Source organism: Coregonus lavaretus, assembly GCF_964263955.1.
Source record: "Coregonus lavaretus genome assembly, chromosome: 9".
Classification (NCBI taxonomy): Eukaryota; Metazoa; Chordata; class Actinopteri; order Salmoniformes; family Salmonidae; genus Coregonus; species Coregonus lavaretus.
In genome coordinates this window covers 23,300,133-23,324,881 of record NC_139996.1, presented here as the reverse complement: position 1 = coordinate 23,324,881, position 24,749 = coordinate 23,300,133, and the positions used below count along the sequence as shown (strand labels likewise).

General features: G+C 41.3%; 2 protein-coding genes across 14 annotated transcripts in view; one reads left to right on the top strand and one right to left on the bottom strand.

Moving 5' to 3' along the window:
* Positions 1-8,610, top strand: part of LOC311135486 (excitatory amino acid transporter 2-like) — a 72,320-nt gene extending 63,710 nt beyond the window's left edge. For 3 of the 13 annotated variants that reach the window (XM_084169472.1, XM_084169473.1, XM_084169474.1), the window contains 3 exons: positions 419-553; positions 756-993; positions 4,228-6,422. In XM_084169472.1, the coding sequence (XP_084025598.1) occupies positions 419-553; positions 756-993; positions 4,228-4,314 (460 nt within the window). In that variant the 3' untranslated portion in view covers positions 4,315-6,422. Of the gene's footprint in view, positions 1-418; positions 554-755; positions 994-2,387; positions 3,841-4,227; positions 6,423-7,870 lie in introns of those variants that run through there. The other 10 variants (XM_084169469.1, XM_084169468.1, XM_084169471.1 and 7 more) reach the window with 7 other exon arrangements.
* A 9,507-nt stretch (positions 8,611-18,117) lies between these two features.
* LOC311135488 (uncharacterized protein) overlaps positions 18,118-24,749 on the bottom strand; it is a 38,087-nt gene continuing 31,455 nt past the window's right edge. Inside the window, exons 5-8 of the mRNA XM_084169483.1 lie at positions 22,908-23,507; positions 20,248-20,334; positions 19,464-19,542; positions 18,118-19,121 (exon numbers count right to left, since the gene is read on the bottom strand). Of these exons, the coding sequence (XP_084025609.1) occupies positions 18,908-19,121; positions 19,464-19,542; positions 20,248-20,334; positions 22,908-23,507 (980 nt within the window). The 3' untranslated portion in view covers positions 18,118-18,907. The remainder of the gene's footprint in view (positions 19,122-19,463; positions 19,543-20,247; positions 20,335-22,907; positions 23,508-24,749) is intronic.

Genomic DNA, 24,749 nt, shown 5'->3' with positions numbered 1-24,749 from the left:
GGCTGAAAAAGTCTAGGGCTGTGAATACTTTCTGAAGGCACTTTACTTTCTAATCAGGGTGGGAATTTCACTGCCTACCTTATCAATGTAAGTAATGACGTAAATGACATAACATTTAGGGGACACTGTTATTCAAAGACACTTACAGTTACAATACATAGTTATGTGTTTGTGGATCATACAGGAACTGAGTACACATCCTCAGGGATGCCATTCCCAATATCCTGAATCCCCATATTATTATTACTGTCACACCAACTCACTCTGAACGTGCTTCATGAAGTAGCTGTACCCATTAGCCTCAAGTGCACTTTGGTTAATAGATACAGTCCTTGGCCTTTGGACTTTTAAGCTTAATCTGTAGAGCAGTTTTAACCATGAACTGTTTTATCTCCTGTCTATCTTTCTCCCCATGCAGTCTGACAGCCACCCTGGCCAGTGTTGGTGCGGCCAGTATTCCCAGTGCTGGACTGGTGACTATGCTTCTGATCCTCACTGCAGTGGGCCTGCCAACTCAGGACATCAGCCTGCTGGTTGCTGTTGACTGGCTCCTGTGAGTTGATCTGCATTGCTAGTGATTCAGAACCAAGTTCATGTAGTCGTATGTATTCAAAGTCAAGGAGCTTATTGTATATACAGTAAATATACCATGCTCTCAGTGATAGCTGATTTGCCTTACCCCTATCCAACCCATTTTCTTATCTCCACACAACACTTTGGTGTATTCCCACCCATTCCTTTTTTTCCTATCCCAGGGACCGGTTCCGTACCTCGGTGAACGTGGTGGGAGACTCGTACGGCGCGGGCATCGTGTACCACCTGTCCAAGGCTGAGCTGGACGAGCTGGACGCTACACATGGCAAGTCAGATGACATCGAGATGATGAACAAGACCTCGTCCTACTACGATGACCTCAAGAACCACCACGAAAACAACTCCAACCAGTGCGTCCAGTATGCAGCTCACAATTCAGTCGTGGTAGATGAGTGCAAGGTACAATTCACGCTTGCGGACATAGAGATTTGTATATAGCTGCCTAACATGCTGCATGCTGCACTGCACCTTTTCATTTCTCTCTTTCGTTTGTATTTGCCAATGTAAATACATACACAGTTATTTTTTTGAAGAAACTGAAAAATACAAAGAAATACAGCTTTTGTGCAATTTTTATAAGAATACATTCCAAACTTTCAGAATATATTTCTGTTTATGTAAATACCACAAACAGCTTATGTAAATACCAAAAAAATTGCAAGCCAGAAGAAATGCACCCACAAAATGTGAGACAAGTGTAAGTGCAAATCCAAATCAGCGGGCTTACCCTAATGCCCCCTCCCACCACCACCTCCCCCACTCACCACCCGGTCTCATTCCTTCCCTTTCAACCTGCTGGGGTTGGATCTGATAGCGAGGGAAAGCCATCTAAGCCCACACATGCAGGTTTCACCACTATCTCTTTCCCCAAAGCTCTTTCTCCGGGCTACATCAGAGGCTGTGCTGGATTATTCCTGCTGCTTTCTGGGCTTCATGTATCAATTTGTGATCAAATTAGACTTCATAGGGTTTATGAGAAAACACTGTAGCTGTGCATTCTCTTCGTACTCTGTTATATCCATTAAAATGACACAAATTTCTCTTTCTAACTGTATCATTTTAAAGGGATGTCATATAATTGCAGAGAGTGAAATAGTGCTTCATTAGCGCTACATATATTGACTGAGCCCTGGCACCCTGCAGACTGGGACTGAGTCATTCTCAGTCTTTAGAGATGAGAAGCTTTTGCATTTTAAGACCAGCTATTCTTACTCATTGTGAGAAATCTTGCAAAAATGGAAGATGCAACGTAGCTCATGCATAATCTGAAGCAGTAACACTTTCAATCCACTGTTTGAATAGATCAAGGCCGTTGGCTGCTATAATGTGGAGGACTTTGGGCTGCTTGTTTTGTAGAGCAGCGGGCCCCGCTTTCAAAGGACCTACTGATGAACCCATTCATTTATTACAGGATCAAGGGTGTTTCTTAGCAACACTGAGGCCCTTGCACTCCAATGGTCTGACCACAACAATATACAGTATTCTGACAGTTTTGTATCCATCCATTAAGCTAGTGAAACATGGCACAAAGGCTGTTTTCTTCCAATGCTTTCTCTCTTTATTTTCTTGTATGTGTTGGCTGTACATAAACTAACTCAAATAACTTTTCTAACATTTATCCAAAGACGCAAACCATTGTAGAACGCCTTGCAAAATAACTTGTACAGACTAAAACATAACTTTGCACTCATTTTGTAGTATTTTGTACCTTGTTTTATTTGTATCTGTTGTTTGTATTTATAACATTTTATATACAGATCTTCTATCTTAATTTGATCACTCTGTTTTCGCAGATAATTTTCCTGTGCAGCAGTAAAAACCAATTGTAGTGTATTCAAGGTTTAAAAAGGCTTCTAAAGTTTGTAATTTCCACTTTAACATTTCAGACTTGATTTGACAAATGTATCCAAGGGTTGGAACCAAAATATTTTTCCAATCGTTTAGTTCTGAACAGAACCATTATTTGTTTCGTTCCGTTCCGCTGTTCCTATCTGCAAAATAAAGTTCTGAACCAGTTCAAACCCAAATAAAGTACCTGTTTATATCGTTCCTTTCTGTTACTTTTTAAACCTACATTTTTTTACATTAGCTCTACATTAAATTACTTCACCAATCAGTGTGACTAGAGCAGCTTGCTATAGAGCGGGAAACCTATAGACTTGTTTACATGCTCGATGGACAGACAAGTGTAGGACATGAGATGCGACTGAAATTTTGTGGGGGGGAGAGAGCGAGAGAGAGTGGAAGAGGAGGCTTGGCTTGGCATCTTGTTATGACATATATTATCTGAATTAGGCCCACAGAATTATACCTATGGAGGAGCGGCTTCTATGGAGGAACTTTGAATATCTTTGAACTTCCGAGAATTGGCTTAACATTGGACCAAAGCTAGCTAGCTAGCTAACAAGCTTGTGTGTGCAGAGCGGCACCAGAGTTAAAAACACTTCGTTAATAAATCCAATGTGAGCGTGATAACTATAGTATCTGTAACTAGCATGGAAAAAGTTAATCCATTGTTCTCTAATTAAACATTTCTTAATCACGCTTTTAACGTCAGTAGGCTAGAGTAGCTTAATCTTCGGAGGGGGAGGGGCAGGTAGCCTACAAACGCACACACACTGGCGAAGATTTTCAGCTGACAGGCAGACACTGGAATACGTTTCTAAGTAACAGAGTGACGGCTTTGCAGATGTGCCTTATTGCGTTTTTTGTGGGACTGAAAAAATGTCCCATAATGTGAAAGAACATTATTAATCTGTTCCCATGCTTTTAAAATAATGGTTCTGTTCTGGTACAGAGCACTTTCGTTCCCGGTTCTGATTCTGTTCCTCAATTAAATTTTTCTGTTTTCGGTTCTGTTCCCTGAATCAGTTCCAACCCCTGAATGTATCAACCCCTACAAAAATGTCTATTCGTTATAATCCACATAATAATTCACATTTCCTGGTGCTGAATCATTATTTTCCTGCTGTGAGAAGCAGGGTCAAATTAAGGTAATCTGTATGTCACTGCATGTTAAATGTGTGATTATATGTTGATTGTTCTCAGGTCAGTAAAAAGGTCTGGTGCTCGTTGTTAAGACAGACCACCGTGATTCCATCAGCATGATCCTCAGTGATTGTCCAGGTCTTCCTGATACCTTCAGAATACACCTGTCTTTTATATTGTGATCAATCATATCATTGGAGCACAGAAAAATTTTTTTTCATTATGATAGTCTTTCATTGATATTTTGACACATAAAACAATTACAAAAGATATACAATTTTAAAGTAAAAGGCTTTAATTATATAATGTATGTGCAACCAAATGCAAACCAAATGATCAGAGTAGTTCTACAGCACAGACTTCTGGTGTCTGTGCTCCGAAGCATTCAGTCCAGGTCATGAAGCATGCACTGTGCCTGTTTACGTAGATCAGTGGAGGCTGCTGAGGGGAGGACGGCTCATAATAATGGCTGGAATGGAGCAAATGGAATGGATCAAACCATGTGTTTGATGTATTTGATACCATTCCACTGATTCTGCTCCAGCCATTACCATGAGCCCATCCTCCCCAATTAAGGTGCCACCAACCTCCTGTGACGTAGATGTGTAAACCTGCTGTTTAGATGTCCATGGTGATTGCTTTCAGGTAACATCGGCCACTAATGGCTCTACTGCTGCGGCGGCCATGGCGGAGTGCATGCTTGTTGAGGAGGAACCCCAGAAACGTGATTAAAGCCAGCACACAGATCCTCAGCTCCACACGCTTTCGTATCTGGTGAAAAGAAAGAGTGAACAAAAAAAAAAGAGTCATGCGAACAGAACTACTAACTGTCTTTTTTTTATGTAGTTTTATTTCTTTTTTTTATTAGTCCCTTTACGGTGTTTCTAACTGTCTATCTGACTGACTAAGAGGACTAATACTAATTCACTTATCGGTGAGATGATAACAAAGGTCTGTTTTACCTGTTAGAGCACTAATGTGTGTTTCGTAGCAAATTCTTGCACAACGGACATCAAGGCTTGAGAGGGAGGGTGGGAAGAGAAAAAAAACTGTTACTTAAATTATTCCTAGAAATATATGCATCCTGTATCTATAAGATTACTGCATTCAAAGCAGGGGGAGGGTCAGAGTTTGGGGGAGTAACAATGGAACAACAGTCCTCCAGAGTGTAATGGTAGCTGTGAGTTTGGTATTGGCAATCTGGCAGTCTAACAACAGACGATGTGTGGACGATAAGAGTGTAAGTCATGCTAGACTGAAGAAATGCCTGTATCAAACCTCACATTATTACAAGCATGGCATTACTATTACCAATGATACCACAGTAGGCAGCTGTTGACCCCTGGCCCCTTTTACCTCCAAATTAACCTTTGACCTATATCTGACAGAGCCCATGTGACCTATCTGAGTGTCTTTATTACCTGATATTACCCACAATCCCCTGGGGGAATTAGTGTGGTGATACTGTAGAATACAGAGACACAGACCTATAAGGGCAGGGTCTGCAGTCTGAGCCTTACTCCACAAGCACATGTTCTCTGGAATTCAAAAGCACAAAACACATAAGAAACATGGAACCTCTTCTCCCTTTTTTATTGTAATACATTATTTTTTCTACTGTAAGGGAAAGGGACTTTTTAAATGTAATCTCTAGTGTGAGATTACATACTGTATCTGTGTGATTTGTGTGTGAGTGTGTGTATGTGTGGATGGGTTGGGGGTGAAAACATGACATATCTCCCCAGTTACTAATAGGGACCAAACAGGCATATAATCAATCAAGGCAGAAGCCTTTGAAACGCCTCCATGGGGTTTCTTACTCTGTACACAATCCATTTGTAGCTAACTCCAAGAGAAGGTGTCTCATTACTCATTTCAACTCCTACAAATTACATACTACGAAGTGTATAAAGATCACTTCACGCAATTACTGCAACGACTCAAACTGAAAAGTAAAGGTGAAATTTGTCCCCAGATACAAATATATCAATAGCTTCAGTTCAGGGCCGTTTTTCATATTAATTAGTCAAAGTACTACAGTGTTGGAGGTATTTATCGTACCCCTCTCCCATACACTGAAGCTATCAATTTGATTATCTGAGGCCAAAAATAATGAGAACCAAGTGTTAATTGTGAAGGATCTAGGAAGATATCTAGAACCATGATTAATATGACAAGTAAAGCACAAATGAAGTTGGAGCTACTTTCACCAAGCCCTCAACATGTTTACCTGCTCATGAAAGAAAATAGGACATTGACAATTGCCTTTATATAGCACAACTTGAATATGAAAGCTTTGACTTTGAACACATCGACTGTTTACCACCTTGAATTTGTTTTGTATATCTTGCACTCATATGACAGAGATAAAGTTCCCATTTACAACTATTCCTAAGTAAGCTACTTTAATTAAGGGATTCTTGTTAGGAACAGCACACAAAAACGTGTCAATTTTTCTAACTTTACCATTCCATTGACTCCAATTTTCTTGGCTTCCCTTAGTGCCTGAAAGTACAAACACACATATCTTAGCAAAGATGCTACAGAACAACCACAGAACTAGAAAAAAAAGTAATAAGACTGCAAATTTCAACAGGTTGATAACTCACTGCACAACTAGTGGCCAGTTGGCAGTATTACATCCCAACTATTTTTATCCACCCCAAGAGTTGGGTCTCCTTTGTGAGTAAACAACTCTAACCTCTTACCACAGACGATGACGACTGTTCTCCGAGACCCTAGATGCTGCAGCTGTGTGTATCATCGTCTCATATGGTTACTACTGTAAAGCAGTCATCTGGGTGCCTGAAAATGGCCACTATAAACATGGCAACAATCAGGTAGGAGAATTATATCCCCCTAATGGAACCAAACTGGCTAAAAAGAGAAACCCACACAAAATTAGATCACTAGCTGCTAATCTTTAATGCACGTATGTGATTGTGAGAGAGACGTTTTGTGCAGGTGAGGCATTCTGCAGGTGTGGATGTCATTTCTTTTTCTGTGTTGTGTCCTGCTCTATTGTCTAGTTTGTTCATTTGACAACCTTCAATGACAACCTTGCCTTGAAGATGTTAACTCCAAATTGTGCGGTCAGTTTGACTGTCATGACAATGCTGATTAAAATAACACTAAAAAACTTAACAAGCATTCATAGTGCAGTACACAGTCCTTTAGTTACCTGAAACACTTTCTCAGTCAGAAGATCAATGACATGTTGTTTTTTTGTGCTTCTCTACACCACAACACACAATGGTGTTCTGCTGTAAGAGCTGCATGGACACTGCCATCACACACAGACACAACACACAGACACACACACACACCCATGCCCGCACACACACATATGCACACACACGCATGCATGCACACTCGCACACAACACATACACACATCCGACCCATGCATGCACATACATACACACTTTAACCTGGAAGGTCACCACACACAGGAGATGATGCAGACCAGTGTGTCACCATAGGGATTGAGTGTTGGAACACTATTATGTTCAAACTCACTGTTGTAGAAGCATGAAGTGAAAAATGATGATATTTGTTTTGCACCACTATCTTAAAAGCATGATATTGAAGTGCCTCCTTGCACTTTGTGTACATATTGAAGGTAACATATATTTTGTTTCTTTGTTTTATTTTGGGGGGGTGGGGGGGGGAGTTGACATGGTATGTAGGAATAGAGATTAATTGCTGTGACAGTTTTTTTGTAATCCTCTAGAGAAATATCATCTATGTTCTGAATAAAAATAGATTAGTCAAAATGTATAGGAAATAATGTGTAATAAATTGCATTGTATTTGTTAATAGCTGTTAACTAGTTGTCTCACTTAGCTGTCACACATCAATATATACATATCTTTTTTTGTATCTAATGTAAGCGTTTTGAATGTTTGTTCTATGGAGATATAAGTAGTGTACATTCATTTTCATTGTACATATATATAATTACTCTGTTCAATGGCACTGCAGAATGTTCCAGAGATTACAATGATTCTGATGCAAACAATGTTGAACTGGAAAGACAAATAGAAAGAGGAGGGATACTATCGGATTAAAGAAGGGAGTCTATATGGGGTGATGTGCTGTTTCTAAGTTGGTGAGATGTGGATGTTATCATGGTTTCCAGAGGAAGAGGAAAAGGTCAAATGTACCCTGTATGTATTATTAACTAATGAAACAAGCACAGTTTAGCTATTATTTTAGTTCATTATGACTAAAATAGCAAATCTGATCAGAATGTCTGGCCTAGTACCTGACAAAATATATCTCCTCAGGTGGTCACCCAGATCCTGGTCCAGGAATCATCTAGACTTCCTACCAGAGAACACCACACTCATCGTTAGTGTCCGCCATCTTGTCTTGTGCTTTATGCATAATGCTGTGGTAACTACAAGACATAAATATTTACACCAAACAGTCATAGTTCATGTTTATATTCTTCCTCACAGTTAAAGACAGTTACTGTAATGATCCCAAGTGCCATATCCATACACCAGCCTCTGTCTAACCAGAACTATCAACCCAACCAGCACCATTTCATAAACCCATCCAGACACATATTGGTCAATTAGCCTTTTTGCCTTTCTTCATTTCCATCACAATTGTTTGCACACACACAAACAAATCCAATATTGAGTAAAGAGGATGTTCAAATGGAAATGGGTTGTCACAGTATTTCTAAGATGAGCCAGTAGATCTTCAAGTCTGTATTCTACAGAAGTCGTTGTCTTTCTGACAGGCTCCTCCTAAGTAGACCTGATAACCTTTCTCACTCCTGCCCTACCTTTCGCTCCCTCTCTTACTTTTCCCTTCTTTGTAAAGCTGTTGTTGTAATGTTGATGTAAAGCGAGAGAGTATGTGTGGGAGACACAATATTACAAAATAAAGACAAAAAATATATGAATTATTTTCTTTACCAGATCTGTGGTATAAAGTATGTTCATACATATCAATAAGTGTTGTACCATTGGTGTACATATGATTATGATAACTAATAAATGTTGATTCATAACTAAATGTGGTCTGTCCTTTTAGATTTTTGGATGAACACAACTTACAAGACTGACACTCACATTGAACTGTATATGTGCTACCTTCATACAGTCTCCCTGACTATAAAGTGATCACTTTTCATGGCATACTGTACTTATAATAATAATATGCCATTTAGCAGACGCTTTTATCCAAAGTGACTTACAGTCATGCGTGCATACATTTTTTTTGTGTATGGGTGGTCCCGGGGATCGAACCCACTACCTTGGCGTTACAAGCACCGTGCTCTACCAGCTGAGCTACAGAGGACCACTTAACTCTCAGAGTTGACTTAAGGTCAGTTGATTGACACACACACACTAGCACACGCACACGCAAACACACACACACACAGACACACACACACACACACACACACACACACACACACACACACACACACACACACACAAACACACACACACACACACACACAAACATTATGAATAATTTACTGCAGCCTTTTGCTTTGGCTCTATTGGACCCGTCTCTGTGTTGCTTCTCCAATTAAACCTCAGTAATTATGAGTGCCCTTTCCCCACATCTCAGAGAGAGAGAAAGAGACAGCCAAATAGAGAGACATAGATTGATAGGGTGTACAAAACCTAACACCAGCATAACAAAGGTGATTCATTCATATTTTATTGATGAAAATGGATAAATAGTATGGACACATTTACTTCGTGTACTGTATTACTCTGCATTTCTATCACAAACTGGACACCAAACACACAAAATGGAGGAGTAACAGAAAAGGAAATACACATGAGTAACAATACTAACTGAATAATAGGTGAGCACACCTGGTGTAAGGAGATCCAAACACTTCTCTATAATAGGACAGGACACACCTGCCTCACACATGCACCATGTTAAGTTTAAACATAAAATCACAGTGCAAACAACAGAAGACAAACCAATATCATGACACACACCATACTTACAGTTTAAAGCAGGTGATGAAGGAATTACAGATTGCAGGTGAGAACCAAATTATCAGTTTCCAAACTACATAGAGAAAATCATTGCTGTTGTGTACAGTCGGTATGTGTGTGTTGCACAACATGAAGGGAATTCCAGCCAAGTGTACTTTCACTTTTGCTTATGTCACACAACTTCCCTTAAAGGGAAAGTGTGTGTGTGTATAAAAGCCTGATCATGGATGAGGAGGAGAAAGATAGGATAGACATAACCTGGCTGCTAAACCTGAGCTGGATAGTTCAGACTTACAGACAAGCTGTACTTTAATATTAACACAATGGCAGAAATGTTAGTATTCTCTGCCCTGCAGAAGTCTTCCTACATCACAGAGCTGAGTAGAGAGAAGTTGATGGTTGCTGAGCAGGCTAGGAGGGCCACCATAGAGATACTGGAGGATGCTTTGGAGAACCGCTTTTATGGCTTCCCAGTCAGCTTTGGCTACAGCTGCTCAAAGCCCGTGGACTCCTACCAGTTCTGCTGCATCCCAACAGAGACGCTTCTCAGGGACCTTCTGCAGATGATGAAGGAGGTGAGCTTCAGAGAGGACTCAGACCCTGAGGAGAGTGAGACCTTTGCCTACGTCCGTCCCGAAGACAGGAACAACTTGGTCTATTTGTGCAAGGAATTCTGGTCAGCACCAGATTACCTGTGCCAGGATTCTAAACCAGGTACCCTCATCCACGAGGTGTCCCACCTGCTGGGAACGGAGGACATCACCTATGAGCTCCTTACAGTGGACATCTTTGAGCTCTACGGAACATTGCTGGGGAGTTCCCGTTGCATTATAGACGAGGATGGGAAGGGACACTGGCGAGAGGAGGTGGCCCAGGTCAATGCCAACTGTCTGGAGCATGAGTTTGAGACCATTATCAACCACGAAAAGAGTTACCAGGATGGCAGATACACGTGCTGTGAGGAGACCAAGATGAACTCTGTCTGTAGATTCAGATCTACAGCACATTACCATTTATATCAGCACTTTGGTTAGTATGGCACTAAGAATGCTCCTTATTTTGCTCAGGCATGGAATGTCAATTCTAAAGAGTTAAATATACTGTAGTTTGCGTCACCAGTAAATGATGCCAAGTATGACAAATGCAAATGTTGATGAATCACAGCTAATAATGATGTACAGAAGAAAATGATAAATGCTTCAGCATAGTTGTCATTCTTGTTAATGTTCCAGCTGATCAGTTAACAGTGTTTTGTTTTTCTTTTCTGCAGAGAGTAAGAGAAAGGATATGGAAGAGAAGCTTCAGGAGTACCAGAGACCAGTCCAACGTCCTGATATTCACAAAGGGACAGTGAAGTATGCTAAAATAAGGAACAGCGCTTGCAGGAAGTCTTATACTCAAAATCCTAAAATTTTTGACAAATAACACTGTTTTATCTACGATTATCATAGCATTATTATAGCCTATGGAAGGGAATGATTTAAACACACAGCATATCACTGTCATTCTGACTAAGAATAAAATCATATTTCTTTCTTGTAAGATGAGGTTCTTGTGGTAAGGTGATCTCATGGGTTATAGAATATTCACAGAACATTGAGGGCTAGGCTTGTGTATGGTCATCCTGTACATGACTCTAATATCAGGATGCAGTAGTTATTGCTTTTATAAGAAACAATTGAAACACTTTACTGAAGCCCCACTTAAGGCATTCAACAACCCTTACAACAGGTACATACAGTAAGATATTATACACAAAAAAATAAAGGGAACACTTAAACAACACAATGTAACTCCAAGTCAATCACACTTCTGTGAAATCAAACTGTCCACTTAGGAAGCAACACTGATTGACAATACATTTCACATGCTGTTGTGCAAATGGAATAGACAACAGGTGGAAATTATAGGCAATTAGCAAGACACCCCCAATAAAGAAGTGGTTCTGCAGGTGGTGACCACAGACCACTTCTCAGTTCCTATGCTTCCTGGCTGATGTTTTGGTCACTTTTGAATGCTGGCGGTGCTTTCACTCTAGTGGTAGCATGAGACGGAGTCTACAACCCACACAAGTGGCTCAGGTAGTGCAGCTCATCCAGGATGGCACATCAATGCGAGCTGTGGCAAGAAGGTTTGCTGTGTCTGTCAGCGTAGTGTCCAGAGCATGGAGGCGCTACCAGGAGACAGGCCAGTACATCAGGAGACGTGGAGGAGGCCGTAGGAGGGCAACAACCCAGCAGCAGGACTGCTACCTCCGCCTTTGTGCAAGGAGGAGCAGGAGGAGCACTGCCAGAGCCCTGCAAAATGACCTCCAGCAGGCCACAAATGTGCATGTGTCTGCTCAAACGGTCAGAAACAGACTCCATGAGGGTGGTATGAGGGCCCGACGTCCACAGGTGGGGGTTGTGCTTACAGCCCAACACCGTGCAGGACGTTTGGCATTTGCCAGAGAACACCAAGATTGGCAAATTCGCCACTGGCGCCCTGTGCTCTTCACAGATGAAAGCAGGTTCACACTGAGCACATGTGACAGATGTGACAGAGTCTGGAGACGCCGTGGAGAACGTTCTGCTGCCTGCAACATCCTCCAGCATGACCGGTTTGGCGGTGGGTCAGTCATGGTGTGGGGTGGCATTTCTTTGGGGGGCCGCACAGCCCTCCATGTGCTAGCCAGAGGTAGCCTGACTGCCATTAGGTACCGAGATGAGATCCGCAGACCCCTTGTGAGACCATATGCTGGTACGGTTGGCCCTGGGTTCCTCCTAATGCAAGACAATGCTAGACCTCATGTGGCTGGAGTGTGTCAGCAGTTCCTGCAAGAGGAAGGCATTGATGCTATGGACTGGCCCGCCCGTTCCCCAGACCTGAATCCAATTGAGCACATCTGGGACATCATGTCTCGCTCCATCCACCAACGCCACGTTGCACCACAGACTGTCCAGGAGTTGGCGGATGCTTTAGTCCAGGTCTGGGAGGAGATCCCTCAGGAGACCATCCGCCACCTCATCAGGAGCATGCCCAGTCGTTGTAGGGAGGTCATACAGGCACGTGGAGGCCACACACACTACTGAGCCTCATTTTGACTTGTTTTAAGGACATTACATCAAAGTTGGATCAGCCTGTAGTGTGGTTTTCCACTTTAATTTTGAGGGTGACTCCAAATCCAGACCTCCATGGGTTGATACATTTGATTTCCATTGATAATTTTTGTGTGATTTTGTTGTCAGCACATTCAACTATGTAAAGAAAAAAGTATTTAATAAGATTATTTCATTCATTCAGATCTAGGATGTGTTGTTTATATGTTCCCTTTATTTTTTTGAGCAGTGTATTAAGCTTGTTATAATAGGTGTTATGACCGGTAATGTCAACTGTAAAGTGTTACCGAAATATACCTACAGTGCCTTCAGAAAGTATTCACACCCCTTGACGTTTTCCACATTTTGTTGTGTTGTGTTTAAAATCGATTAAATTGAAATTTTGTGTCGCTGATCTACACAAAATACCCCATAATGTCAAAGTGGAAATGTTTCTCTCTAACCAACTGAATTATTTATCTTTAGGCTTCCATACTGGTATATATAAAAAAGTTTGTAGATCTAACTTCACTATATCATACACGTATACTGTAACTTTTGCTAAATGACAAAATATTAAATCAATGTACCTTAAAAAATATTTAGTTGGAGTTACTTAAAAACTTGAGATGAGACAGATGACATTTTGAATCGAGCAAGAATACTGGCATCCAGGGAAAGTGTTAAACAAAAATGTTGGTGACATAAAGTGGTTTAACCCTGGGGGACATTTAACCCCAAGCCACCCTAATAGTGTTTGACATGATTTTTAAATGACTACCCCATATCTGTACCCCAAACATACAATTATCTGTAAGGACCCTAAGTCGAGCAGTGTTTTCCAAGCACAGATTCAACCACAAACACCAGTAAGGTTTTCCTATGGTTCGCAAAGAAGGGCACATTGAATATAGACATTGAATATCCCTTTCAGCATGGTGCAGTTATACATTTTACACTTTGGATGGTATATCAATTCACGCAGTCACTACAAAGATACAGGCGGCCTTCGTAAATCAGTTGCCGAAGAGGAAGGAAACCGCTCTGGGATTTCACCATGAGCCCAATCTTGATTTTAAAACAGTTAGTTTAATGGCTGTGATAGGAAATAACTGAGGATGGATCAACAACATAAATGAAAAGAGTGAAAAGAAGGAAGCCTTTACAGAATACATGCATCTTGTTTGTAATAAGGCACTAAAGTAATACTGCAAAAAATGTGCCAAAGAAATTAACTTTTTGTCCTGAATACAAAGCGTTATGTTAGGGGCAAATTCAACATGACACATCACTGAGTATCACTCTTCATATTTTCAAGAATGGTGGTGGCTGCATCATGTTATGGGTATGCTTGTCATCGGTAATGCCTAGGGAGTTTTTTACGACTAAAATAAATGGAATAGAGCTAAGAACATGCAAAATCCTAAAAGAAAATCTGGTTCAGTCTGCTTTCCAAAAGACACTGGGAGATAAATTCACTTTTCAGCAGGACAATAACCTAAAACACAAGGCCAAGTCTAACCTGGAGTTGCTTACCTAGATGACATTGAATGTTCCTGAGTGCCATAGTTACAGTTTAGACTTAAATCTGCTTGAAAATACATGGCAAGACTTGGCAATGGCTGTCTAGCAATGATCAACAATCAATTTGACAGAGCATGATGATTTTTTTAAATGAGTAATGGGCAAATATTGTTCAATCCAGGTGTGCAAATCTCTTAGAGACTTTCCCAGAAAGACTCACAGCTGTAATCGCTGCCAAAGGTGATTCTAACATGTATTGACTCAGGGGGTTGAATACTTATCTAATAAAACATATATTAGTGTTTTATTTTCCATTAATAAATGAAAATCTAAAATGTTTCTTCCACTATGACATTAGAAAGTATTTTGTGTAGATCTTTGACAAAAAATGACAATTAAATCATTTTTAATCCCATATTTGTAACACAACAAATAGTGGAAAAAGTCAAGGGGTGTTAATACTTTCTGTACCTATTTTAGAATATTGGATGGCTTAGCTAAAGTAGCTATATGAGACTGGTTTAACCTTTCGAGATTGAATCACAGACACATACAAGAAGCTTTTCCAGCTTTCAAAATGGCTGTCTTTGTTTTGCTGTCTCTCTATCTTGCCTGGGTTAAAACATACTTTGCATAATGACTAGGATACCATGGCAACCATACTTTCTCCTGCTCCTGAGCAACGCACTACCCCTTTTGCCTCTTTCTCTCCCTCTCTCCCTCTCTCCCTCTCCCCCTCTCTCCCCCTCCCTCCCGCTGAATGAACACCACAATCAAACATTTCCTCTATACACATTTATTTCACCCATTACTTCACACATATTTTTTCATTAACAATGTTTTGTTAATTCATCATTACACACTCCTACCCTAATACATTTTCTAACTTTCCTCAAAGTGAATAAAATGAGAGCAAGATCTGAGAGCAAAAAAAACAGAGGCAAAAAGCCACTCAAAAAAGCTGGGACACACATTTGTCATGCCCCTTACTGAAAAGGCATGACAAATATACTGTCAAACTGACATGGGATGATTCATAATACCCACAGACAATCACACATAGAAGTGATTTGCCTATGAAAGAAAGAGTCAGCAATAAAGATTAATATGTAATCACTTGGACGTGTGGAGCAATGGGCACATTGGGACCTGGATCAGTATGGCGACACAGAGCTCCTAGCCAGAGACATTCATCACCTTCCCTCTCTCTGGTGCACATAACAGGGAGAGCCACAGAAATATGAGGGTCTCCTCTCCTTTGTTATCAAAGGAACACAAGAAGTAGAATCCAGAGTTGTGCATGGAGTTCTACTGTTCTGCCCATTACTGTAATATCTGTGTCCAGATCATTTGTTGTTGTCAGTGTGTCCAGATCAATTATTTTGTCAGTGAGGGACGCAGTCACTCCTCAGGATTGGTTGTTATGTTGGCTGTTAACAACTGTTTTTAGGTTCCATCACAGTGTAATGCATTACTACACAATGCTAGGTCACTGTAAACTGCAAGTTTCTGTCAATATAGCAATAGGTGACTTATATGGTAAATGCATGTGATACATGTGTACCCCAACATCCAAATATGACCACTGCATCTATTCTCCGAAAGCTATTGATATTCCATACAATCCTGTGCGCTACTCAACACGACTTTTTTATTTATACAGACCATGTTAATTGACATCATATAAAAGGTATTTAAAATGCACAGTTTTGAATACTATACATGAAGTTGATTCATACAATATCTACTCTGACTATTGCAAATGTTCTATCACAATTTAAGACCATAGGTTCTGAATTTGATTAAATAATTCTCAAATATGACAGCTTTTCCTTATTCATTAAAGGGCATGTGAATGCCAAAAAATATGAATGACAACTGTTGCTAAGGCATTTGTAAAACACGTTTACATTATATACAGAAGCAAAAATAGCTAGAAAATTCCAAACTGCATAAATTAAAATAGTAGCATCTCGTTGTGTTTTCTTGTAAAAAACAAAATCCCAATCCACAGGAAACAGGGTGAAATATACACAAGGTTAATATTGAAAGAAAATGGGGGAATGATAAAGACCATAGACATCAGTGGGCCACAACGTCCCACATTTACCCATCCATAAGAAACAATATTAATCCCATTAACATCCCTCCAAATTATTCAACCACGTCTGTTTAGTTTTCACATTTCTGTGCGTCTGTTTTTCCAAATCAATGCCTCAAAAGCTTCAAGTGACACACTATCAACAATGTCCTTCCCCTAAACCTCAACCTCAACCTCAACCTCAACCTCAACATCAACCTCAACCTCAGCCTCAACCCCTTACTGGTCTTGGTGGGCAAACCAAGTCCCCATCCCCCACCTTTAAAAACTCCCACCCACACCCCTGTGACTTTATCAACCCCCTTCCTCTTTCCCCTCACACATACAGTACCAGTAAAAAGGTTTAGAACACCTACTCATTTCAAGGGTTTTTCTTTATTTTTTACTATTTTCTACATTGTAGAATAATAGTGAAGACATCAAAACTATGAAATAACACATATGGAATCATGTAGTAACCCAACAAGTGCTAAGCAAATCAAAATATATTCTATATTTGAGATTCTTCAAGGTAGCCACCCTTTGCCTTGATGACAGCTTTACACACTCTTGGCATTCTCTCAACCAGCTTCATGAGGTAGTAACCTTGAATGCATTTCAATTAACAGGTGTGCCGTCTTAAAAGTTAATTTGTGGAATTTCTTTCCTTCTTAATGAGTTTGAGCAAATCAGTTGTGTTGTGACAAGGTAGGGGTGGTATACAGGAGATAGCCAATTTGGTAAAAGACCAAGTCCATATTATGGCAAGAACAACTCAAATAAGCAAAGAGAAATGACAGTCCATCATTACTTTAAAACATGAAGGTCAGTCAATACGGAAAATCTCAAGAACCTTGAACGTTTCTTCAAGTGCAGTCGCAAAAAACATAAAGCGCTATGATGAAACTGGCTCTCATGGGGACCGCCACAGGAAAGGAAGACCCAGAGTTACCTCTGCTGCAGAGGATAAGTTCATTAGAGTTAACTGCACCTCAGATTGCAGCCCAAATAAATGCTTCACAGAGTTCAAGTAACAGACACATCTCAACATCAACTGGTCAGAGGAGCCTGCGTGAATCAGGTCTGCATGGTCGAATTGCTGCAAAGAAACCACCACTAAAGGACACCAATAATAAGAAGAGACTTGCTTGGGCCAAGAAACACGAGCAATGGAAATCAGACCGGTGGAAATCTGTCCTTTGGTCTGATGACTCCAAATGGGAGATTTTTGGTTTCAACCGCTGTGTCTTTGTGAGATACAGAGTAGGTGAACGGATGATCTCCGCATGTGTGGTTCCCACCGGGCAGCATGGAGGAGGAGGTGTAATGGTGTGGGGGTGCTTTGCTGGTGACACTGTCTGTGACTTATTTAGAATTCAAGGCACACTTAACCAGCTTGGCTACCACAGCATTCTGCAGCGATACGCCATCCCATCTGGTTTGTGCTTAGTGAGACTGTCATCTGTTTTTCAACAGGACAATGACCCACACACCTTCAGACTGTGTAAGGGCTATTTGACCAAGAAGGAGAGTGATGGAGTGCTGCATCAGATGACCTGGCCTCCACAATCACCCGACCTCAACCCAATTGAGATGGATTGGGATGATTTGGACCGCAGAGTGAAGGAAAAGCAGCCAACAAGTGCTCATCATATGTGGGAACTCCTTCAAGACTGTTGGAAAAGCATTCCTCATGAAGCTTGTTGAGAGAATGCCAAGAGTGTGCAAAGCTGTCATCAAGACAAAGGGTGGCTACTTTGAAGAATCTCAAATATAAAATTGTTTAACACTTTTTTGGTTACTACATGATTCCATGTGTGTTATTTCATAGTTTTGATGCCTTCACTATTATTCTATAATGTAGAACATAGTAAAAATAAAGAAAAACCCTGGAATGAGTAGGTGTGTCCAAACTTTTGACTGGTACTGTACGTATACGGTACATACATATACAAACACATACTCACCACGCACACACACACACACACACACACATCTCCACTCAGAACCCGGCATAGAGCAGGGATGTCAACCTCCAGTCCTCCAGTGTCACATGGTCTGCAGGGTTTCATTTCAACCTGTCACTAAATTGATTAATTCATGTTACTGATTGGCTAGAGAGGCCAGACTGATCTTCTCAGATTAAGATTAGACACTGATTGAAAGGCAGAGGTGAATATCACAATGTGTGTATGAAGCCTGGGTTGACACCCCTGCTGTAGAGACTTAGTCCAAACCCTAGGTCTGGAAACTATCCAATCCTAACCACATACTTGACATAGCAGGGTAGAATGTATCAGTCTGCTTCTCTTGGCTTTAACGGTATAGCTAACCCATCTGAGAGACAGGCAAAGGATAGGGCCAGTTTCTGATGTTGTACCTTAGTAACAAGGTGGGACAAACCAGCCATTCTCCCCAGAATACAACAACAAACAGATTCAATAGAGTATTAACCATCCCTTCCATTTACAAAGCCCCCACCCCAACCCCAGCTGGCATGTTCAGTGTGTCTGTCTGCTTGGTACCAGGCCAAAGTGTCCATCTCCATCCCCAGCTGGTCTCTCTCTAGTCCTGCCCCAGTGTCAGCACCCCCATAGCTATTCATCTCTCTCTATCCTTCTATCCCCCTCTCTCTTCTCCTCCTTCTCATCCTCCTCTCCTCTCTCACGCCAGCTGTCCTTTCTCTGGGGACTCATCAAGTGTGATAACGGTGAACTCCTCTGTGTTTCCGTTTTCCTGGATCTTCTCTTTGTTCATCAGGGTCACCATCTCCTGCTCTCTCTCCTGCGCGCGGGAGCTAGCCACGGACGCCGCCGCCCCGTTACCGTCACTCCCATCATTGTTGGTGATCATCAGGGTCTGCTGCTGACCACACCAGCTAACAGACAGAGAGCAGTTAACACATTAGGATACTGTCACCAGCTAACAGAGAGAGAGAGAGAGAGAGAGAGAGAGAGAGAGAGAGAGAGAGAGAGAGAGAGAGAGCAGTGAACACATTAGGATACTGTCACCAGCTAACACACAGAGAGAGAGAGAGAGAGAGAGAGAGAGAGAGAGAGAGAGAGAGAGAGAGAGAGAGAGAGAGAGAGAGAGAGAGAGAGAGAGAGAGAGAGAGAGAGAGAGGGAGAGAGAGGGAGAGAGGGAGCAGTGAACACATTAGGATACTGTCACCTGCTAACAGAGAGAAAAAGAGAATTCCAATTGGTGAAATGAGACATACCTCTTCCGCTTGGCCACAGCAGCACACACGAGGAGAATAGCGCCCACTGCCACAACCACTCCCACAATGATCAGCCAATCTGCACAGAGGAAAACAATTAGAAAGGTTGAATGACATTAGTAATTCATAGTTAATGTCTATAATGTCTCTTCACTTGGAGGTGTAGCATATGCCCCTTTACAATGTAAAGTGCTTTGAAAAGTGTTATATAAATTGAATTGTTTGCTCAATTATTAATATGTTATGACTGGTTTTGCTTCGGGACCCAAAATGAACCAGGTGGTCTCAGTCGTGACCCAATATTCGCATTGCTAAAAAGAATATCCAAAATACAATCTGAAAAAATATTTGTAATGCTATATTGATATTAAATGTACCAATTATATGACAAGGGAACAACATTCCCACCTCTTTCATTGTCAATAATTACATTTAGCCTATATTCTTGATGAAGAATGTTAATAAACTCACTGGTTTAAAACCACAAAATCAACCATAGTGCTGCTAATAGCTCTATATTGAAAATACTTTGATTGAAGACACATAAAAAAAAAAAATAAGTTCATTATCATGTATACACACTTTCTACCTGGTTTAAGTCGTTTAAAGTTCAGAGTGGGGTATATTTTCAAATTTGGGTCACGACCCACCAATTGAGAATCGCTGCATTAAATCATATAACACATTGTAATTACGTGACCATTATTAAACGTATCATTCCTGTCATGTACAATAACAGTATTAATACTACTGGTAGAGATATTAGGGGTAGTGGGCCACTCACTGGGTGTGCTACTCTTCTGCCCGGCTGGAGGAGGGGCTACTCCCTCATCTGGATTCATCCTCCCCCTCGGAATGGGCTGATCTGGGACTACATGGTGAGAACAAGGAGATACAGTTTCAAACAAACATTTCTGATGCCTCACAAATGAATTACACATAGATGTCAACTGGTGTCATCAGATGCCATACACATCCACCCAGGTAACACATACAGACCCCCTGGAGAGATTGCAGCAGACCCCAATAAGAGTGCTTGGATATCACACTAAAGTGTGATGAAGTCCTGTGTCCATCTTGTCAGTCAGTCAGAGGGCCTGGGCATGAGCACTGACAGACAGTGATTTAGTGTGATGATGTAGAACACTATCATGTGATGACCAGGAATCATGTGCTACAACAGGGCTGATGTTATAGCTGTGGAATGCACCGAACCTACTAAGGAATGTGGAACTGTCCCTTTGGGGCAGAGTTGGCACCTGAGAGTGAATGCCAACATTTCATTGCAAAGTAATTTATGAGTTATTGCTGTTATTAAAGTGGCATTGTGACAAGTGTTAAAATGAGAACAATGTGGTAAACCCCCCATAACATTAGCACAGAACAGGTTGTTTATCTGATTAGTCTCTCTCATAGGGTAAATCAATGCCACCCTATTTCTCACAGAGGGCTGTGGTGGAAAGTAGTGCACATTTTCCCCCCAATATTAATCCATCCTGTACCAGATCGATCCCTATGTCCACACTTCCTACTGTGTCTCCTGTCCTATCCCTACGTCCACACTTCCTACTGTGTCTCCTGTCCTATCCCTACATCCACACTTCCTACTGTGTCTCCTGTCCTATCCCTACGTCCACACTCCCTTCTGTGTTTGCTGTCCTATCCCTACGTCCACACTCCCTACTGTGTCTCCTGTCCTATCCCTCCTTGTCTCCCCCCTCTACTTCTAAACTGAGAATTTTAGCCAGTACAGATGGGGATTTGAGAGGAAGAGTCGTGCTGAGGCACAGCCAATGGTGTACCAGTGCTCCTCTCTTTCGCTCCTCTCTTTCTCACTCATCCGGTCACAAGAGGGGGAGCCTTCTTCAAACTAACTCCACAAAGGAGAGGACACACACAGAAAGACAAACTTTCAAACACACACAGAAAGACAAACTTTCAATATTTCTTCATGAATGGTGGTCAATCTGAGTGTTTAGTTTAGTTTATTTGAAAGTGTCATCAAACTACAACTTTACCATTTGTATTTTAGATTCTTAATTCAGCAACCAGAGCTGACTGTGCAAATGATTCCTTGCACTTGAATATTTGTATATAAATTGGGATATAGCTTTTATAACTAGTGCCAGATGTCTTCTTATAATTTATAACTCTAAATGCACACGGATATTACATTACAAACAAGAGTGGACATTTTATCCACAATCTATTTCACACCCCAACACCAGGGGGCAAGGTTAGTTCTCTAACTTCCCCGAGTCGGACCAAACTTTGCTGTGTGTGGGTGGTAGGCTATCTGTTCCAAGCATCCTTCTCTGTTCTCAGACTGAGAACAGAGAAATGTAAAGGATAATTATTTTTTACATCAAAAAGTCATTTGGTTTCAACAGGTAAGATGGTGCTTTTTCTGCTCTTCACTTTTTTTAATATCCACTTTTAACATTTCAGCTGCAGAGGAAAGTCAGAGAAGACTGTATTAGAGATTGCATGATATTGCGTCTTGACAGAAGTGTTGAGGAGAATAACGAACACAGAGATTTAGAGATTTATATGATTAAATGAATCACCTTTTTGAGTCACCTTGGAAACAGAACAGTAGTACAGTATGGCCAGATGGCAGAGCAGAGAAGTGATGTTATATGTGTTGTCGTGATTCTGGCTAGACTCTGCCAGTTGGCTTTGACTAATGACACGACTGTTCCGTCTAGTAGAACTGAAGATCAGTTGATACATCTTTTTTTTTTTTTTTATATTTAAAAAAAAAACTATTTCTGTCATTATAGATGAATATCATAGTATTAAACGTTTCATCATGGAGATTTGTCAATTTTTTTGGTGGTGCTTATATTTTGGTTTACAAAAACACAGCTAAATATATCTATATTTGTGTGGAACTAAAAAAGGCTATTTGAGACAAACATAGAATGTATCTTTAGTTTAGGCTTCCTAACTACAGTCCACCACTTTCCTCTCTCTGAGGTGTAACCAGGGGCCTAAAGAGGAACACCTCATGTAAACATTCACGTATACCACACTGCCCTCAGAAGTGATGACACTGACTGGACAACGGTTGCTGCAGCAGAATGATTCACATCTGCATTAGGAACAAAATGTACATAGGGACTTCCTGCCCTTGAGTATCACAACTGCTATTTTTAAGCTCAGGGAAAGTTTTATGGTGGTGATTCATCCTGTCACTGCAATCCTCTATGAAAAGTATTATTGTTGCAGGGTAATGCCAAGCACGTGTTTTGTACCTTTTATGTTTCTCTGTTCTGACATGAAAGATGATTTACATGAGATGTATGTATTTTAAAGTGTATTTAAATTAAATACATTTTCATCATAACTATGTTCATGATACCAAACTGAATGACAAAGCAAAGCAAAAAACAGTATTCTGTATGTCATATTATGTACGTAACAAACAGAGTATTTCCTTACCTTCTATCCCGTCCACCACCTCCTCCTGCTCTGGCACTATCTCCTGCACACCCTCTTTGCTGGCTGGGCCCTGTGGTTCTCCTGGCTGTACAACAGATGGTGCCATAGAAGAGGCCCCCTCCTCCTCAGCGCCAGTCGGTAGCATCCCAGACCCGGTGGTGTCCTCCATCTCAGTGACCAGCACCCTAGTGCGGCCGACTGACCGGGTCACATCCCCCTCAGCCTGCTCTTCCTCCCCGTCAGTGCTCTGTGTGGCTGCCCCCTCTGAGGCCTCACCCTCAGCCCCTGCTGTTGGTTCCTCTGGGCTAGCCTCAGTGGATGCAGGTTGGGTTGGGTCCACTTCCTCGACTTCCTCAGTGAGGCTCTCGGCTCCCTCTTCCCCAGGGGCGGAGGTGGTGTCCACTGTGTCAGGCTCCTGGCCGGCTGTGTCCTCAGTCAGGGCTCCGTCCTCTGGGGTTGACTCTGTGGCCTCTGGCTCTCCCTGGTCCTGGTCCTCCAACACTGTTGTGGCGTATGTCTGGGTGTCTGTCTGAAGTATCTGGATGTCTGTCTTCTCCTCTGGGACCTCTTCCTCTGTCTTAGTCTGCTCTATGGCTTCACCTGTGGGAAAACGATGCATGAGCCCAGTTCTGATATTAAAACTATTAAAAAACTACAACTATAACTATATAATACTATTATTCACAAAACACATCCCCTCATTTCCTTCTTCCATGAGGTTATCCCAGATCTGTCAAGGTTGGATTGGTGAAAGCAATGGGTTGGTAGCCATGCGTTCATCTGTCCAATCACTCATAGATCAGTGATTACCATAAAGGAATGGAGAAGTGAAAGAAGCTTGTGGAGACTAGAGAGACAATCCTGTAATTGACCTGGAAATGAATAGCCTGCCAGGTGGGTGATTGATAGCTTTTGTTTGTGTCTGCAAAGACTGCCTGGCCAGTGATAGTGTCCAAGTGGATATCATCACAGTGATAAGGGATCTCACGCCTATCTTTTGACAGCCATCATGTAAACTATGACATCATCTGTTGTGTACCAGAGTGTAATGATCTGTTTACCGGTCATTACAAGGAGTTACACAGTCATTTCCAAATGCATTTACTGTATTGTTTCTGAAGGAAATGAGGACATGGAAGATCAAATTACCAATAAATCATAGCATATAAAAGATGTCTGTTGAGATAGCAATACATATCTAATTCCCTTTTCCCTTTTATTAAGACTGTGCTTATAGTATATTTGTCCTATTTCACACATGTACAAGTGTATATTAATACGTATATGTGAATTGTAAATGTGTTTTTTGCATATCCCACTCCCCCTGAGACACCCTCGGAGATCACAGCAAGGGTCTGCCATTATCAACGGTGACCCTGGAGCAATTACGGTTAAGTGCCTTGCTCAAGGGCATTTTGACAGATTTTTCCCAATGCTCTAACCACTAGGCTACCTGCTGCCCTTGATGTGTAAGAGATATCAAGCTACTTTTGGAGGACAGCCAGCAGTTGAATAAATATTTTTTCATTGACAGACCCAAATTCAGTCAATTACAGATGGTTGTAAAGCACATTCAGAGTGAGTCTATTGTGCGGTTATCTGCAATAACTATGGGCAGGTTGCTAGCTGATGTCAGCCATGTTGTTTTCATCCAAATTAGACCTGTTTTCCACTGGGGACAATCAGATAATCTTGGGTCACTCTGTGCCTCTCTGCCTCACAACACATTATACACCATAGAGAGAAATAGGCTAGTGGCAAGGTCCCCGAGGTATAACAAAACACAACCATGTTTTTCCATATCTTTAAGGTCTCCCATATGTGAAATGGATGGTTGAGTAA